The 20,025-nt window shown below is 44.4% G+C and overlaps 1 protein-coding gene across 1 annotated transcript in view; it reads right to left on the bottom strand.

Moving 5' to 3' along the window:
• Positions 1-20,025, bottom strand: part of LOC147711087 (uncharacterized) — a 1,001,373-nt gene that overhangs the window by 555,358 nt on the left and 425,990 nt on the right. The window contains exons 5-6 of the mRNA XM_086921902.1: positions 16,767-16,840; positions 8,006-8,065 (exon numbers count right to left, since the gene is read on the bottom strand). Coding sequence (XP_086778028.1) covers positions 8,006-8,065; positions 16,767-16,840 — 134 coding nt within the window. The remainder of the gene's footprint in view (positions 1-8,005; positions 8,066-16,766; positions 16,841-20,025) is intronic.

Consider the following 20,025-nt stretch of genomic DNA (forward strand, 5'->3'; position numbering starts at 1 on the left):
CATTGGTTAGACTGCATCTCAATTGGTATGTCTGGGGGTGGGGCTAGCTGTGAGGTAAGATGGCTACTTCCCAGAGTCTCCCATGATGCTCCCACTTTGAGACAAAATCAGGCAGAAGCAGGCCTGAGATTACTCAGCAGAGGTTGAATCTGAGTGCAGGTACACAAACAAATAATGTATTTCAAACTGAATCCGCCAACCAGGACCTGAACTTGGGAGGAGCAGGACTCCAGCCCACTGATGAGCAATCAAGATGGTGCAGACGAGGTGCACTCAGTAAACAGCATCACCCTGGTGGGGTGCACATCTGCGGCGCCGATTCAGAGGAGGCAGGGAAGCTTCTTGACCTGAGCTGGTGTAGCTGGCTCCAGGTCCATGCACCCAGAGTCCCTTCGGTGTACCAGCCTGGCTAGGTTCCTGCATTACATCGACCGGTATGTCAGAGGAAATTGCTACATGAAGAGCCCAGGGAGAGACTTTGGAGATACCATCCGAGACAAGCTAAGTGGTGGAGAGCCCAGGACTTTTTGACAGCAGATATATATTGAGAAGGGGGTTTCATTTGAGTTCCATTTAGAAAACTGGTGGCCTGCTTGGCCCACCACAGCTGTCATTTGAGGCAGGTTCTAAAACTGTTGTCATTCCTAGCAAAAAAACATATTATGCACCCCAATGAGCAACTATCTAGAACTCTTTGGTACAAATATGATTTCTATCAGCAGAAATCATCATTGCTAACTGCCTCACGTGACATGGCAGAGGATTAGGGCAGCACAAGAGCTGTCCTGCGGACCCACTGTGAAGCACTCACTATGAACAGTTTGAAATGCTCGAATGTGTCAGTGTAGATAAGAGGTGGTGGAAATAGAACATTGACTCCAGGACCTAGCCTCAGGATTGCAGGCACCAAAACTAGAGCTGGAACCCTCAAAAAGAGAGTGACTGCAGTGGAGTGCTTCGTCAAGTGCCATTAAGAAACTCAACCAAATGCCAATTTTAGGGGCAATGTTGAGTGATCATGGCACCTATGGAGTCAGAGTTACCCCTGAATGAAGGTTAAGATATGGCAGCCACTCTGTAGAATTTCATACAATCATATGTCCTACGAAATAGAGGGTTCCTGAGCTAGTGGCACATAAAGCTCCTACTCTTCCTATGAGACGACCAAAGCAAAGTTGACAGGGCTGGAACTATCATTGTAGAGTTGGCTTCTGCTGCACAAACAGGGATGCCATGCTGTGGTGAAGCAAGGTGAACATAAGTTTTGAGGCAAAGAATTCTGTTCTTCCACAATTGGCGGAGAAGATGCAGCATGCCACAAATGAACTAATGCGTCTGAACTTTTCTGCTTCCTTGTATTCTGCTCTGCTATGGAGGGTTAGTGTGGTTAGGACGTTTCTTGGCGACTGCACTCGCGTACAAACATGGAGCCTACGCAGGTTAGCAGAAGTGACTAAGACACCAGGGAGGACATCACCCGATTGTACCACTTATTCTGACAAGGAGGTTGACCGTGATTTTCTGCCCCCATAAACTAACGAGCGAAACGGGGGGTTTCACTGACTTGAATTGGTTACATAATTGTTGCTTTTTTCTGTCCCTTGATTTTATCTACACTTACTGTTGCTTTTAACAGAGACTGAGGGGATTTTGTTTTGTATAGAGCTGTTCTGTGGAGAACTAGTTGTTCTTCAATTGTGACAGATTGAGTTTATGAAACTCGGGATGTCTTTTATATTGTTCAGTAAAAATATTTCAACCATATTATTTTATATTAATGTAAGTTCTTTAGACAAAATCTACATTTTATTAATCACAGTTCAGATGTTTAAGATAGATAAGCGAATGCCAATATGTTTATTGGATTGTAACAAAACATAGTTGTACCATTGTGGAATACAACACCTCACTTTTTCTGTTAGCTCACTGAACATGATTTTTTTCTTTCAATTCACACCCACACTATAAATAAGTCTAGAATATTTGTAAAGATTTATCTTAAAAGGATGAGGCATTACTTACCGTTTGTTACGGCTCACGTGGGCTGCAAAGTTTACATGTGATCATGTTAAATGTGGAGAAATTTATTTTTAAAAGGTGTGGTTTAAAGGGCCCATCCAGTGTAGAAAAACATTTCTCTGTAGCTAGACATGCATTACTAAAAATCACAAACTCATGCAGAAGTATAGTGTTATATGGCACGTTCTATTCTGTGCAGTGATACATTGCAATAAGAGGACACAGATGTACGGAAACATACGTGATTGCTCGGCTTGTTCAGTTTGTCGGGCGCAATTCTGTTTCCTGGGGGAGACGGGACCAGATCCCGGTCATCTGGTGTGTGATAGCGGCCGATATAGCGCTTGGCGCCTGACGGTGGCATAGCACTACTGACAGCACCGCCGGCGCCCAGACTGACAGCTATCAGCATAGGTTCCCTCCCGCCCCCAGCCAGTCCAAAGATAATTTAAATTATCTATGATGCAGTAGGACGACCATCGCTCTAAGCCCCAGAAACCTATTATTGAACTTAATCAACCTCGGAGTAGCAAGGCGGGCAATCTGCTGATGGGCCTGTGGTGTATAGGCCCTTTGATGGGCCGCTTTTGTGCCTGTCTCAGTCTCCACTGCAAATGACACATCATCAAGGCTGTTAAAGCCTCTACATACATCTAAGCACCTTGACGGCGATGCTAGTTACTGATACTTAAATAAGTATATCGGGTTATATATTTTTTGTGATTACTGTGTAATTTGAGGTCTCACGCCTTCATCCTCACAACACCACACACCATCGGAATACACACACCCTCCCCCTCACACCACCTCACACACACTCACCCTCACACACAATTACACTCAAAGACCCTTACACACCCTCAATAACATTCTCAAAAATCACACACACTAACACACTCACACACCCTATCAGCATCACACATCATATCACAATCAATCACCCTTTTCAAACACACTCACACTCTCTCACATTACACAAATGTCACAAAAAGACGTTAATATTTACTTCTGTTCTTTTATTTTCCTTACAATAAAATACACTGAACATAATCTTCACAAAAGGTATTTACAACAGTTTAAGCTATTGCCATTATAAATTACAATAACTTTTATTTAAGTATTAATTATTTAAAACATTTCATAACCATTGTTATTTGTAATATCAATACATCTAAGTCACGTAAATACAAAACCTTTGCATTACAAATACTATGAGTGTCACATTTGCAAAAGTTAAAAGTATTGGCATTGTAAATGACAAAACTATTATTTTCGCAATTTTCAAAACCAACACATAAATATAAAATGTGTCATTTACAAAACCAATAGCTACAACTTTCCTACTGCGAGACCTATTGGCAATGGCAGTGCTTGTTACTCTCTTGGAATAGCTATTTCCTGTTCAGAAAATCATGTACTCTCCGTCTGAAAATCAAATTAAGTCGGGATTAGGATTGCCAAAACTATACATTGGGTCTCCATCCCTGCCTGCAGCAACATGGGAAAGAATAGAATGTCTGTACCAAATTCTCTTCCTTTCATGATAATTCTTCCTCTTTGCCCAAAGTCTTTTTTTATTCTACTTCTATTTAGCTCCACCACTCCTACCAGTAGTCAGATTAATTAATTTAGTAATTCTGTAAGCAAGAACCTTGTTCTACTGGTGACTCGCTTCACACACAAATTGCACTGAATCTCTTATTATGGCAATTGTAAAAATTCCATAAACTTAAGTTGCAGCTTAGTTTTTCTTCATGAATTATTTATTGCCAAATATTTTTAAAAAACATGGTATTGCTAATTAATATTCTGCTGCTACTAGGTTTCAAAAATATTCTGCTCGCTTGCCTATATAGTGCATGCTGTGAGGAAAAAACACAATTTATTCCTAATTTTTGTGCACAAGAGATGTCTACTGTACTAACATTATGTCCTATAAATAACATAAAATTGTTGTATGCTGGAAAATTTAGTGGGAATAGAATAATAAGTAAGGAATTGTGGGTAACCTGCCATTTTTCCAAAATCTGATTTGATGTAAGGCAACCACATATCTTCTAAAATATTTTCTAGTGAGTCATAGTTGTCCCGTGTGTTTTAGAATTCACCATTTGCGACTGTCTGCCACAGAGATAAGAACCTAAAAGTCAATTTCCAACTGGGTCTGCAGGATAAATATGTCTCAGAATGCAACATCTGTAACGTTTGTAATTCATTCTGCGAAAAATTATTGAGCGAGAATCCTAAACCCACCGTAAACGTAGTTATTTTGTGTTATGTTGAGACCAATCTTACTGGTCAAGTGCACTTAAAATTTAAATAAACTCTACATACTGTCTTCAAAAATACAGTTGATGTTAAGTATGTTAGCAGTGAAGGTAGTTTGCCTCTGATGAAGGCTCCCCCCCATTATGCAAAGTGTTAGCTACCCCCACCCATAGTATGGGTCTAGTTGCGCCTATGTACGCAACATCCTTGCTTCCACTAGTACACTGGAGCACGACACTGGCACATCAGTTTCATTAGCTCCTCCTTACATTTCTTGCTGTGCTGCAATTATTAGCAAGCGACAGCAGCCAACACAAGGCGGGCTTGGTTCATGTCCTGTCACAGCCCACCTTCCCAAAGGTTTTGACACAGTTCCTTGATGCCTTGTAAAATGTCAATGACCGGCACAGTGTCTTTCCCTCAGACTTCTAACAGTGAACGCCTGCGAAGCAAAGTTATATGCAATTATGCCATTCCCAAATATGTTCGGGCTACTGACTGTACTCATGAAGCATGGGTGGCCCCTACGTCAGGGAACCTTGAGAGGGTATGGTATGCAGTCCTCTGCTTCACAGTGTTATGTAAATTAACCTGGTTGTACCCATGACTCCATGAACCCGGGAGGTATCTGAATTCCACACATCTAATGGACAGCTTCAGCAGAAGACATGGGTTCTTGGATAGAACTTCACGCCTCTCCATCCTTTTTAACCACAATGGCAAGCAATGTCTTCTCCCACAAAATTAGAAATCTTAATCCATTACTTTGCAGTGCAGTGGCCATAACACTTCACATCATTGTGTACAGTGTTTGTAGTAAATTTTTTGTGCCTTGAAGTTTCAAGCATTTCAGTCATACTTTATGTACAGTAATCATTTCAGTGGAGACACCTAACTAGGATCCCAATGTGGATACAAAGTGCAGCATTCAAACAATGTCCATATCTCTACAGGTTCCCAGTTTGCCTGTAAATGCCATTTTCGGCACATTCGGAGTATGCACTGTAAATATTGCACGCCGTCCTATGAATATGATCTATACCATATGCAATATTTATTGCAACTCGTATTTTCTGCATGTGACGCAAGAATAATTGCACCTCATATTATCGGCATATGACTGAATAAATAATTGCACCTTGTTAGAACTGGGGGTCTCATTTCAACATACACAGTTCAGGAATGTGGTTGCAAAAGAGTTCTTAAGGTTGCGATAAAATAATCCACAGTTGCGTGAAAAGTTCACAGTTGCGTCACGTTTTGCCAACAGTACCTTTTAAAAGCGACAAAGTTCCAAAGCAGAAGCTGGTGCGGAGGAAAACAAGCAATGCGTTGTTCCTGAGACCCTGAGGAGGCGATGAGACAAGCAGCAGCGGGCGTGTTGCGACGAATCCGGTCTATATGGGGAGGAAGGCGGACTTGTATGGATTCCGGTGCGTAGGTTCCGTAGGAAATTTTCTCTTGCAAAGGCACGATGCGATGATCTTTGGAGTTACGATGATCTCCGGGGCGACGATGCGCGGACCAGTGCTGATCTCTCTCTCGCAGCTCCTCGATGCGATGGCTTCTGCGACGACACTCGAAGTAACGTGATGCGGTCCGCAAGCAAGCGGTGCGGATATCTCACCCAGCAACGACAGGCTCTGCGACGACTCTCGCAGCGATGGTAATCTTCCCGCACCGGTCTGGTGAGTCCCGCAAACGAAGGATGCGACGGCTCTGACAGCGGACACAGGCGCTGTGAGGATCTCGACCTTCGTAGCGGCGGGAATTTCCTCGCACTGTCAGGGATGCGCTCCGCAAGCGAGCGATGCGACAAAACTTGCAGAAAGTCTTTAAAAGCTTGGTTTCCAGCTTCCCAACACAGGTTCAACTTCCAGAGGCACCACAGCTGGCCCAAGCACTCTAGGGAGGACAGAACTCTCTCAATAGAGTTCAGGAAAGCTGGGGGTGAAGTCCTTTTGTTCTTGGGACTTCATAACAGGGAGCCAGCTCTTCTCAGGCCCTTGGAGATTCCTTCAAGCAAGGGGACACAGCACAACGCAAAGTCATTCCCCTCTCCTTGGCAGCAAAGCAACAGCAGGTCAGTCTAGCAGAGCAACAGCGGGACAGTCTTCCTTCTTCAGTTTCAGCTTTCTCCTTGGCAGAGGTTCCTTCTTGATTCCAGGATGATCTAATTTTCTGTAGTCAGGGGTCCTGTACTTATACCCCTAAAAGTCTTTGATCCCTTTGTGCAGGAGGGCTTTGAGCAAGGTCTGAACCAGTTCTGGGTGTTCCTTGAGCACTTTGTTTTCCTGGCCTTTCCTTTCCTTTCAGGAAGAGGGGCAGGGTCATCAGCCTCCCAGCAGGAGGTGGAGCCAGCATTGTGGAAGGCAGGCACAGCCCTATTCAGGCCCAGGTGCTATCCCCTCCCACCACTCAAGATGCAGATGCAGTCATTCAACCTAGGGCTGTCCCAGCCAGCCTCCTGGGGGCTCCCTGCCCCTGTCACTCTCAAACCAGACAGCCAATTCACAAACAGGCCAGGCACACAGAAGGTCAGACAGGAGAACAGCAACTTCCTAAAAGTGCTGTTCTCAAACACAGGATTTAAAAACAACCTTTCCTAAAAGATGTGTTATTAAATTCTGAGTTCAGGGATACCAGACTTTTATGTCCTATCTTGCTCCTATTGGAAGAGATGCTGGTAGCCACTGCTAGCCACAGTAGCCAGAATCCCCCATGATAGCCTATGGGGCAAGATAGCCTTACAATAGTGAAAAACGAAAATGGCTGTAATTCACTACCAGAGCATGTCACCTGCACAAGTACATGCTCTACCTTTAACATACACTGCACCCTGCCCAAGGGGGTACCTTGGGCCTTCCATAGGGGTGTCCAATGTGAACAGAAAGGGAAGGGTTAGGTCTGGCCGGTGGGGACACTGACCAGGAGTACATGACAGTTCACAGACTGCACACATGCACGGCGGTGGCAGGCCTGAGACACCATTTTAGGGCTACTCATGTGGGTGGCACAATCAGTGCTGCAGGCCCACTAGTAGCATTTGCTATCACCAGCCCTGGCACACTCAGTGCACTTTACTAGGGACTTCTGGGTGAGACAAATATGCCAATCATGGATCACCAATCACAATATCAATTTACACAGGGAGCACTTGCACCTTGACACTGAACAGCAGTGGCAAAGTGCCCAAAGCATCTAAACCAGCAAAAACGAAATCCAGCACAGCATCAAAAATACAGGTGGTAGAGGCAAAAAGATAGGGGGTAACCACGCCAAAGATGCCAGGTCTAACACACCTCAAAGTTTCTCCATATGACGCAATAAATAATTGCAGCTCATATTTTCTGCATATAAAGCAATAAATAATTGCACTTCTGATTTATTGCAAGCACTAATTACAGATTGTGCATGGCAGTTTAAACTTATAATTGTGAGGTTTTCACTCCTTCGAATCGGGATTTACTGATGTGGTTCAGGTTCGGTATTCTGTACTAAATTGTAAGTATGGCCTAAGTGGCGAGCATCATCACAAGGTGAGGCGTGACACTAAAATGAAAACGAAATTGGGACTTTTGATCAGAAAGTTTGTCCAAAAACAGTGGGATATCATGCTACACGCACTATATATGTTTCAAGACATAACTCTCTCACGAAAGTACTTGTTCCCCCCATTTACAATTATATACGAGTTAAATGGCCTGTGTTTACTCACCGCCATGGGCTTTTCTAGCAAAATGTGGTAGCCTTTTTTAGCAAAAGCTATTGCCGGCTCCTGAAAAACACACACAAATAATGTTAGTTAACAGCAGAATTTTATTTTCTCTGTCAGTGTATTTTATGAACTCAAATTGTAAACAACATTATAGACGCAAAGAAATAAATATAATGTCTCCTAAATGACGGAATGTGGACAACAGTTCCCCAACACCATACAAGTCTAAATCACAGCAATAGTTTTCTGCGGTTGTCTTTCTTTTAGCCAGACTATATATATATTAACGTGGTGTGTGTGAACGTTACAAAGAGAAATTGCAAATCTACAAATTCCAGTTTTTCTAATGGAGTACAGAATGGGGACAGGGTATCAAATGTCATACTTTCCCTACACTTTCAAATTTTTTGAAAGAGTAGAGAAGTCTGATACTAATTCCCCACTAATCCTGTTTGAGTACCGGAGTAGCCTGCTATTAGCCGAAAAGCGCTTCGACACCTCATCAGGGGTAGTTATTTTGAATGGAATGGTACAACAGGGAGGTATACTACTTTCCAATGAAATTCAAGACGACGTGTCTTTACAGAAACAGATTCAATCCTTTATTTTCTCCTCTGATAACAACATATAAACATGAAAAACGTCCAGCCAACGAGTTTCGTTCATAAAAAAATATTTTTTTCTGAACTTCCTCTGTGTCTTGATATCATTAACTGATTTCATGCTTCAGTAAATTGTCATATTAATGCATAATCCATGGGGAATGTGCTCGCATCAATTCCGCCCGCAATAATAACTTGGCCCTCCAGGGGTTTCCAGATGTCCCCCAACCTCATTAGGGGTAGCAAGCGCTATATAAATGCAAACCCTTCCCTCCTCTATTACTCCACTATCCCTTTTCAATCCAAATAATAAACTCACATCTCCACCGCTCAAATTAATTTCATATGTCCCTATACTAATTCACCACTAATCCTCTTTGGATACCAATTAGCGTGCTACTCGCCGAAAAAGCGCTTTGACACCTTATCAGGGGTAGTAAGCTCTATATAAAAGCAGTTACAATTAATAATATGGTGATGCTAAGTACAGTGTTTTAATTCTTACACCCTGCTGTCAGTTGTTTCCATTTGGGACTATGGGTGTAGTGCAACAACAGGATGCAGGAGCCAAAGGCACAGTGGACAGTGGTATGAAAGTCTCCCAACAGGATTTGGCCCTATTACGAGTTTAGTAGCAATCCAGTTTTCCCCAAACCTGGGATTATGAGGGTTGCGGTAAAACCCATATCTTCAGGTTATTCCAACGCACATACTTTGCCTGTGAAAAGGAAGCGGAATTTGTCTGGAGAAGGGAAAAAAATCACATTATGTGGGGAAAAAGCCAATTAAATCTGTGCGCAAACACAGATTTCCACAGTTCTTCTTCAGTCTGACTGTGAAGACTCATAATGGGCGATAATATGTATATGGCTCAATGCGTCATTGTACTCATGTTTCTTTTCATCAGACTGTTTTGTGTTGTGCTTAAGCCAAACATCTGTAACTTGTAGTGGTAGATTATTTGGGAGCAGATGTATGTGAGCCAAACAGTGTCTGTGCTGTAGATCTGGTGGTTCCTATCCTCCAACTGGTTGCCATTCCTACTGTTTTTCAATACATTTTCACTGCCTGTGATGATGTTCAGTCAATTCCGTGACAAATGGGCATGAGTAAGTCCAACAATTTTATTCAGCACACCCATCACAAGTAATAACAAAGCCTGGCCACGTCCTGTAGGGTGCATAGCTTACCTATCAAGGTAATATGTGATGTTGCGGTGCTTGCCATGGATGAGATCATTTCTATGATTCAATGTTCCACAAGGAACTTTCAGAGGCACTCAGCGGGTTTCCAAGTAACAATGTATACATATCCAGGCAGATGCAGATGACAGCCATCTTAGCATGATTTCAGGACTATAGTTCAGTCACTGCATCCGCGGGCATATTTACAGTTTGAATAGTTCTCTCTGCATCACACGGTGCCTGCAATTCAAAGCATACAGCTGGTAAATTATTATGGCATCATGGGAGCGGTAACCACTTCACCCTCGTTCTAACCACGCACTGCCATTTCAGGGTTTTCACATCAGCACGTACAGGTTTTGTAATGAGTACTAATCCATTATAGTAATGTTGACTTACTGTCAGTAGTTGCAATATTCCTTCCTTGGCCGCGGCGGTTCTGGCTGCTTTAATTCCAATATATCACCAACTGCCACCATTACGCTGCCAAACTCTTTTGTGAACGGGAGCTCTGCCTGTAAAGGTGGCCTTTCACGCTATAAATCTCTCACCAATGCTCCACAAGGAACTTTCAGAGGCACTCAGCAGGTTTCCGAGTAACAATATATTCACATCCAGGCAGACGCGTTTCGGCAAAAGCTGCCTTTCTCAATGCCGGTATTAAAAATGGAAAGGTCTTCCTGTGGTTTCTTTAAATGTCTTTCACTCGCTTCCATTGGTGCACAGATCACCATCGGAAAAAAACTTACTGTTCGTTATCATTCAGTCTCCTATAAGCTGGCTGCCATCTTAGCATGATTTTAGGACTATAGTTCAGTCACTGAATCCGCGGGCATATTTACAGTTTGAATAGTTCCCTCTGCGATCACACAGCCTTATTTAAAATGATGATATTACCCCAATTTTTATACATCGTCCAGAATACCCCGTTCCACCTTCCACGGAGTTGGTTCAAAGAACTGGACAGTATGGCAACGAAATTCCTTTGGGGCAACTCGAGATCTCGAATGGCCCTCGCCCACTGCCAGATACCGCCCTTCGACGGGGGTATGGGTATGACTAACCTCTACCTATACTACTTAGCGACTCGACTACTCGTTCTACATGATTGGTTTGACGGCGGCAGGTCCGACCCAGCCTACAGGATTGAGCTGGAGGAACTGGGGCTCCCACGAGTTCAGGCAATGCACCAAGAATATGGAACTCTCTCCCACCCGCCGTTAGAAGAATCCCTTCTCTGGCACACTTCAAGAAGGAAGCCAAAACCTACCTTATGGGTAAAATCCTTGTTTAACTTTTGCCATCAACCACCACTGAGACCCTGTTTAACGTCCGGCTTTGGCCTCCCCCTGACTAACTAGTTTTTCCCCCAAGATACCTCAGGCCCTGATTCTGTGTAATTGTAAATATAATCTGTACATACTTGTCCTCTATCCATCATATTTCAAACACTGTGTGAATATCATGTGATGCTTAACCTTTGTTTAACTCTATGACCCTTGTAAAGCGCTCTGATACCCTAATGGGCCAAGTTCACGCTCTATAAAACACTAAATAAATAAAACACGAAATAAATAAATGCCGATGCCCAGTGCCCTTGGCCCTTCTGACAGTGACCCGATTGGTCCTGCTGGCCTGGCGCACCGCCTTACATCACACCCACTGGGACAGAAAGTTGACACAACAGACACCCCTATGGCACGGAGCCTGGCTTAAAGAAGTTGGGGCCCTAGAGGGTTTCAGAAGGTGGGACCTCATTTGCATCCCGTAACTGGGCGACGTGTGGGTGGGGGACTAACTACAATCATTCCAAGATCTACAGTCTCTCTACACCCTTCATTCCTCTCAGTTCTACAAATACTTACATCTACGCCATGCCCTTAAATCAAATATACCAACAGGTACATCACTTGCTGAATTCAGCCCAATGGAAGCACAGATCATGATGGGGAATTTAGGGAAGGGGGGTGAGGGGTTTCAATGATATATCGCTCTCTAACCAACAATAGTCCAACAACCCTTGACCCGCTCAGACACCGGTAGGATGCCTGGTTGGGACCCTTGGAGGACGTAGACAGGCGGGACGCCTTGATGGCCCCAAAATCCATCACTACCTCAACCAGATTCCGCCTGGTTCAACTGTACTACCTTCAAGGTGCATATCTCACCCCTGGTCGTCTCTGCCGAGCAGGCCTAAGAACCACACCAGCATGTCCATGTTGTGGGTCGGAACCGGCCGATGTCTATCACATGGGTTGGGCGTGTCTGCGTCTTACGCCATACAGGTAGGTGTTGGAATCAGAACATACGGGTGACTTGGGCTGGGAGGTACCACACGAGCCCCAGAACCTACTCCTGGGGGACATGGATGGCTTAGACGGATCCAGGGCAGACAATCTCTTCCTAGGTACTGTCATCATGGTGGACAAGCGAGACATTGCAGCGACTTCTTTCAGTGTATAAAGTAGGCATTATTTATGACAGAAGGCAGGACACACCTGGAGCATTTATGCGCTTCTCCAGATTCCTCCTCATTTGCACTTCATGTCTCTCAGAAACCACAATATTGAATAAAATATTTTCCGATTGCACAGATAGGACAAAGAAGTCAGTATACTAGTCCAACAATAAAGATTTTGCTTTTGGAAGAAGTTGAAGAAGTTGAAAATTCCAGCAGGTCCCAGCATTTTTTAAAGAGTCGATATTTAAATATGTATTCTCTGGTGCATTTATGCCATCAAACGCTCCTACTATCAGAAAGAAACTTTCCATTGTGTTTCATTTAAATCTGGGAGATTTTGGCTGTAGCAGACACATCTGGTTTCTAGGGAGGTGCCAAAAATACAACGCAAATCGAGGGGTATATTTTATCATGCAGGGTATAACATCCACGAGAGGGGGTTGACTTCCGGATCACACCCAGGGTGGCACATAAAGTGGAACAAACACATGAGGACGCGGAGGGCAGAGATTTGATATTACACAGTCAGATAAATGGAAGGGCGCTCACATTATTGAGGCCCTATGCCCTGAATGCAGATGTAGTCAACTCATTTTGACATTTGGGAAAAGCTGTCCCCCATACATGGGTTCGATTTTTAGGACCTACTGACCCGTTCTAGCGAGCTGATAAAGGGCAGGTCTTCTGTTGTCTCAGAAAGGGAATGAGCAACAAAGAGACCTTTAAATCTTGCTTTTATCTTGTCACATTTGCCCTGCATTCAGAGACACAGGTCACATGTCAGCTTATGTTTTACAATTTGCAGTCAGAGAAAGAAAATTGAACACAACCTCCAGGACAAAATAAGCAGCAAAGTTAGAGGATTTTTGTAAAGTGTACTGTCTGACAATCATGCAGTACAAAGAGTGTGAAATGAATGGCTGTAGGAAGTCAGTTTTTTTTCTAACACATAGCATTTTTATTCAAATTCCTTTTTTTCCCCAAAAGATTTTATTAGAAAGAAATTTTTACAAACACAGTACAGAGTAGACAAAACGAAGGCAATACTGGTCTTGCTGTCGCTACAAGCATAGCTATTGATACATTCTGGGCCGAGGGTTGGAAGGGGCATGTTGTATCATTGGATCAAGGGCATGCGATTCGATTAGCTTTATTCGATTTCAGTATAAAAAATCATAAAAGCAACAACACATAAATATACACCAGCACATCAATACATTTCATTTCACAAAAATTAGCATCCGTTAAGAAAAGATTAAATCAGTAGAAGAAATCAGCTAATCACTGGGCAACAGGAAGAGTGAACAGATCAATTAAAAACAGGGGGGAGGGGGCCACTCAGTACAAGACCACTTCTCGCCGTCCAGAAATTACTCTATGTTACTTGGCGATGCGACGGGGACATATAATGTTCTAGGGTAAAAATCACACTGGAGGGGAAAAACAGATGCTGAAATGGACGTGGATCTGGGATAATGGGCAGCAGACACGATTGCGCATTACCCAATGCTACCCCTTAGACACACACCAGGCTCCCACTTATACATGACAGCAAAAGGGGCCCATTGGGTAGGGGGACATGGAGAGCTCCCGTATTATCACACAATTACCTGTGAGGAGCTGTAGCGATGATTTTCCCCACGCTATGCCGGCGATGCGTTGAATCCTTGCCGCAAGGGAGAATGATGTGTTGGGCTGCGGGGGCCTGCGGGACAAAGCGACAGATTTCTTCACGCTAGGCCAGCGATGCGTTGAATCCTTGCCGCGAGGGAGGATGATGCGCTGATCCTGTTCCGTGTGCGATCTTGTTACGATAAAAGAAAATGGCGATCCGCGTGGGAGCGACGATCCGGGTGCGATGCGAGGAAAATGGCGGACGCTCGGTGTCCGTGCTGGGATGATCTCGATGCGATGATCCGGGGTCAGCGAGCCTTCGAAAAGCCTGCAAACGTGCGATGCGATGATCTCTGGGGCTAGCGAGCACTTTGAGGCCTGCAAGCGTGCGAAGCGATGATCTCTGGTTTGCGAACACTCGGGGGCAGCAGCGCGTGGATTTTTCTTTCGCTCTTCAGCTGCAGCGGCTCGCAAACGGCGTAGGTGATGATTTTCAGCTCTCTTTTCTCTGTAGTAGAACTAGAGGCCCTGGAACTCACAGGGGCCTCACCTGCAGATAGAAATCCTCGCTGGGAGGAATCAGGGGGCTGGTGGGGGAGTCAGATGTGCCTGTGACTCCAGCAGGAGGCTAGCTCTCTTCTAGCCCTTGCGTGATTGCTTAGCAAAAATAAAAGTCTCTCAAAAGTCCTTTTCCCTCTTCTTCCAAGTCCAAGGGGAATTACTGCAGGCCAATCCAAGAAACAGCACACAAGCACAAGGACAGTACTCTCCTGCAGATTCCTTCAGTAACACGGACAGAGGTTCCTCTTGACATCCAGGAGCAATACAAAAATCAGGGGTTCGGTCACAGGTATTTATACCCCAAAGGTCTTTGTTCTCAGAAGTCTCTAGACACAGAACCCAGCCAGAACCAGTTCTGCTCAGGCCTGGATCACTTTGTTTTCCAGGCTGCATTCTTCCTTTCAGAAAGAGGGGGTCTGCCATCAGACACACAGTAGGAGGTGGAGCCAGCATTCACCTTGCCAGGCACAGCCCTATTCAGGACAAGGAGCTACCCCTCCAAAGTACTCAATTAAGATCTCTCTATTCAACCCAGGTCTGACTCAGCCTGCCTTGCCCCTATAAACCCAGACTGCCAATACACATAACAGCAGAGCACACTGGAGGCTTAGGGTAGAAAATACCTACTTTCTAAAAGTGGTATTTTCAAACACAGAATATTAAAACCAACTTCACTAAAAGATGCCTTTAATTATTCTGAGTTCAGGCATACTAAATTCGAATTTCTACCATGTTCCCGGAGTCAGATAGGACTATAAGATGTAATAGCCAGTCTGCCCATTCTAGCCTATGGAGAACAGGTAGCCTTGCAGCAGTGAAAAACAAAATAGAGGGGGATTCACTACCAGGACATGCTACACATATCAAGCCATGTCCTACCGTACGCACATAATGCACCTACCATAGGGGTGACTGACATGAGGTTAAGGGAAGGGTCAGGGGCTGGGAAGTGTGGGCACTTTACAGCCAAGATGGCAGTTCTGGACTGCGCGCAGATACTGCAGTGGCAGGTCTCAGGTACACTTTACAATTTACTTCTGTGGGTGGCGCAAACCAGCGCTGTAGGCCCACCAGCAGCATTTGGGTTACCAGCCCTGGGCACACACAGGCCACGCTACTAGGGACTAACAGGTAAACCAAATAAGCCAATCAGGGATATACTAATTCACAAACATATTTACACAGGGAGCATTTGCGCTGTGGCACTGAATGGCAGTGGCACAGCGCCCAGAGCATCTATTACCAGCAAAAACAGAGGAGACAACAGTGAAAGTGGAAGGGAGACCCACGCCGATGGTGCCAGGTCTAACAGTAGCACATGTGGAAGTTGCAACCGATGTGGGTACTATTAAATGGGTTTCAGGAAAACGCAGTAGTAGCAATAGTGACAAGCAAGTCTTCACCTCAGGGAGCAGTGGCTTTGGAATGTGGGTAGGGCTACTACATGCACACAGGGGCTTCTCCTCTGCTATGGCGGAGGAGCGTTGCCCCACTGTAGAAACATAAAATGATAATAACACTGTTTGAGTTATCATTTTATGCTTCCTGTTCACAGCTTTGCGGGCGGGTAGGGCTGCCTCACTCTTGGAGCAGGGCAGGAGTGGTTTGCACACTCCTAAGAGCACAATGTCGGTTTGGTCGGTCTTCTTGGGCCGCACAAGCCAGTCTTGTGCACTTCCCTGTTCTCCATGCAGGCTGCATTACATTCTGCATGTAGAACATGCCCAGGCCCCGATTCCATGGTTGACCATCGAACAAGAACGCTCAAAACCAATCACAACTCTGCATTGCAGGGTTGTGATTGGTCAGGGGAGCCTAGGTGCTGACCAATCACAACGCTGTATTGCAGCATTGTGATTGGTCAAGGGAGCCTGGCTGTGCTTCCTGAGGAGGAGAGCAGGGGCAGAGACACGTGACCCGGCGCGCGGCAGGTGTTTATTTTATTGTGACATTTTTTTCCACATTGCGCACAGTTTCCAGAAGCCCTCCCTTCCTGCACACCCACAACCGCACCCACCCCACCACCCGTAAATCATGCCGGCCGCCACTGCATGCACAGCTCAGGAACCTGCGACAAGAGAGGGAGCCAGCAGACTTCCCCATGTTTACTGCATGAACTCTTACAGGCTCCTCAGCCTACAGCTAGTGATGCAGGAATGGAGCAAGTGGAACCAGAAGTAACCATGGGAAGCAGCACAGCTGCACAGGCAGAGCAGCCACCTCTGCCCAGCCCTAGAGAACACAAGTTAAAAAATGGAACCCAAAATTCTGGGACTGAATAGAACATTTTCTAGACATTAAACAGATATTTTTTATAAGATAAGACAAATTCGCATTACCTTATGAAGTCTGTCTGGTGTAGCTATTATAACTGCATCAGCAAACTTGTCTTTTTCTACAGCCGGCTTCCAGTCTGTGATATGACATTTAATACATTCAAAATTATGAGTGACCACACGAAGAAGGAACATTGATTAAAACACCCGAATGGAATTACATTTTTCTTTTAGAAGCATACCTCAATTCATTACCACCTTTTAGAAACAATTGCAAAGGTTTTGTACACCTAACCTTAAAAACAACATCTCTCTCATTTATTTCTGTTTTCTAAGAATCTGAGTCCTCAAAAAAACAATTTACTTAACTGAAAGTCTAGTTAAGTCAGTATAACCCCTACAGGTTGGTTATTTAAAATATATTATTATATCAAGCCACAGGACATTAATATTATTAGCAGTAAGGGTCTGATGTAATCTGTGTGAATGCCTTAACCTCACAGATAATCGCCGGGGCAATTGGGATTATAAGGAAGGAGAGGAGCAAATTATGCAGCACGGTAAACTAAATTAGACACCAAGAAAAGGCAAATTATGTGCAATAATTCAACCCATTTTGTGGTAGTAATACTTCATTTTTTTGTAGCTTTTAAAAAGTGCTACACCGTCAGGGCAAAGATTTGAAGGCATCAGTACTAGTTTAACAACCGTTTGACCTATGGACAATTGTTTTTTCCCCTGAAAATCTTCAGTTTTTGCCATAGATGATGGATTACGTTGCAAACGCGGAAAATCCATAATTATGCAGCAAACACAGAGGCTGCACAATTGTAAAATTCCAGAAGCCACGCTAACAGCGCCCAAACCACCAAGCCAACTTTTCTCCAGAAATGACACTACATAATTAACCCAATGTATTGCCACCTAGGTTCATTATCTACCAATAGTCTATCCAATTTTGCATGAAACTAATATGGAGTATGCAGGATTAAATGTTTTTAACACGTATTTCTAATTTATCTTTGAAGTGCGGAGTTCCAAAAATCGCAAAGTGCCAAGTTATAAGTCAAAAGTTTACTCATACTGGCATTGAGTCCACCAACGTTTCACCTACCTCCACCAGCGTTGCCAAATCAAATGACTCGCATGCTGGGTGCCTCAAATAATACAACAAACCCCTTTAACCAATAAGACTACAACCTGAAAAATTCAAAACTAAAGAGGAGCCAAGACGTAGGGTCTTAGGTACGGTCAGACTTCTTTATTCTTTGCTCCCACTGGCTGTAACCACCAGTCCACCGAACCCCCGCTCCCCACCGTCCTTCCCGAGTTCCACGCAGGAAACTCCACCAACATTCTGTCCCAACACCCCCCTTCCTACAAACAGAATGACAAAACACGTACTATTAACTAAGTGAACAAAGAGAAACAAAAGGAACTAAACAGTGGACATATTCATGTAAAACAACAGCAAAAAGAGCACAATGAAACAGATCGGCATTTCATAATCGCAAAACTTTGTGGGGCGTACCCTTACCCTGACAGATGCCCTCAAAGGAAGAACCCCCCTTGTCAGATGCTCTCAAAACAGCACTACTCCTGAACGGAATAGATCTTGAAGGATGTGCCATAACTCTGCCAGATACTCAGCCCGCAGCACAGCAATTGGACAGGGTACAGTCACTCTTGAACGGAGAGGAACCAACATGCACTCCCATCTTCCTCACTACATACTCAGCTTTTGATCTGGGTACAACACAAATAAAACACTTGTTGCATGTCTTACCTTTTTCTAAAACCACAACATGTTCCCTGACCTCCTTCACACGAACAGGCGCAGAAAAACGCGACCAACCCTTAAGGACAAAACCCAGTCTCTTAATTCCAACCCAGTCACCCTCCTGGACAGTTGGGACACGATGATGTTCATTCATGAACCCACACCTCTCTTGCACAGCTGACCTCACATCCGCTACAATGGCCATTTTTGACGCATCCACAGTGTTCCTTTCCATCCACTCCTTATCGAGCTTTGTCCCTGCAACTCTCCCCCTCAACAAAGTAAAAGGAGACATCCCTGTGCTTATGTGAGGAGTAGTTCTCATGGCCCACAACGTGTCGTTCACTGCCTCTTTCCAATGCAACCCATTGATGAGTGCAAGCTGCAATTGATCTTTGATGCAACGATTAACCCTCTCCACAAGACCATTGCTGCGGGGATGGTAAAGGGAAGTTCAAATGTGCTTTACACCAGAATCAACAAGAAAAACTATCAATTTCTCTAGATGTTAACTGGGTTCCATTGTAAGTTGCCAGCTCTTCAGGAAATTCCTCCCTAGAAAAACGTCCTTGAAAAACTTAATGATGGTGTCCTAATTCATGCTTTCTACAAATTTCACCTCGGGTCACTTAGACATATAGTCTATCATGACCAACGCATACTTGGGTGTACTGCCTCCAACACCAAAAGGACCAGTCACATCGAATGCCACCTTACTTCATGGTGTGTTCTTAACCACAATAGCATTTACAGGAGACGGGCAAGTCACTAGCGCCTTGTCACTGAGGACACACATACAACAATTCATCACATAGTGTTCAATTGTCCTATCAACACCAGGCCACCAGAAATCCTCCCTTATCCTTCTTTTCATGGCTCAGATCCCAGGATGACCTTAATTGGCCAGGACCAGCACTTTCTCCCGAAGACACTCTGGGACACCCAACTGCCCACTCCTACACAGAATGCCCCCCACAATGGATAATTCTTCTTCTACTCTCCTGAAAGGGACCAATGCTTCAAGAGCATCCTTAGGATACTCCAACCATTCACTACACACTTCACCACCTCTTGAAGGGTTCAATCATTCATTGCTGCATATAACCATTGTTGTTCAGATAGCCCTCCTTTAGTGGTATCACTAATTGAACTCACCATACACACAATCTCCAAGTCATCAATATCCTCTTGAACTACATCATTGTCCTCCAAGGGCAACCTTGAAAGGCAATCAGCAACAAAATGTTTGGCACAGGGCACACATTCCAACCTATATTGATAACCCTGCAGTCTATACTGCCACTTGGCGTTTTGTGGAGTCCCTCTTCCCCCTTCCTTGGTGGTGAAGAGATCTAAAAGGGGTTTATGTTCAGTTCTTAAAACAAATTCCTTTCCCCACACAAATTTTTGAAATCCCACCGGCCGTAACTGCCAGTCCACCGAACCCCCGCTCACCACCGTTCTCCCAGAGTTCCACGCAGGCCAATGTGTTTTAGCTATGTTGTACACCAGCGTGATTGCTGTTCAGCATGTCTAAAATTT

Source organism: Lissotriton vulgaris, chromosome 5 (genome assembly GCF_964263255.1).
Source record: "Lissotriton vulgaris chromosome 5, aLisVul1.2, whole genome shotgun sequence".
Lineage (NCBI taxonomy): Eukaryota > Metazoa > Chordata > Amphibia > Caudata > Salamandridae > Lissotriton > Lissotriton vulgaris.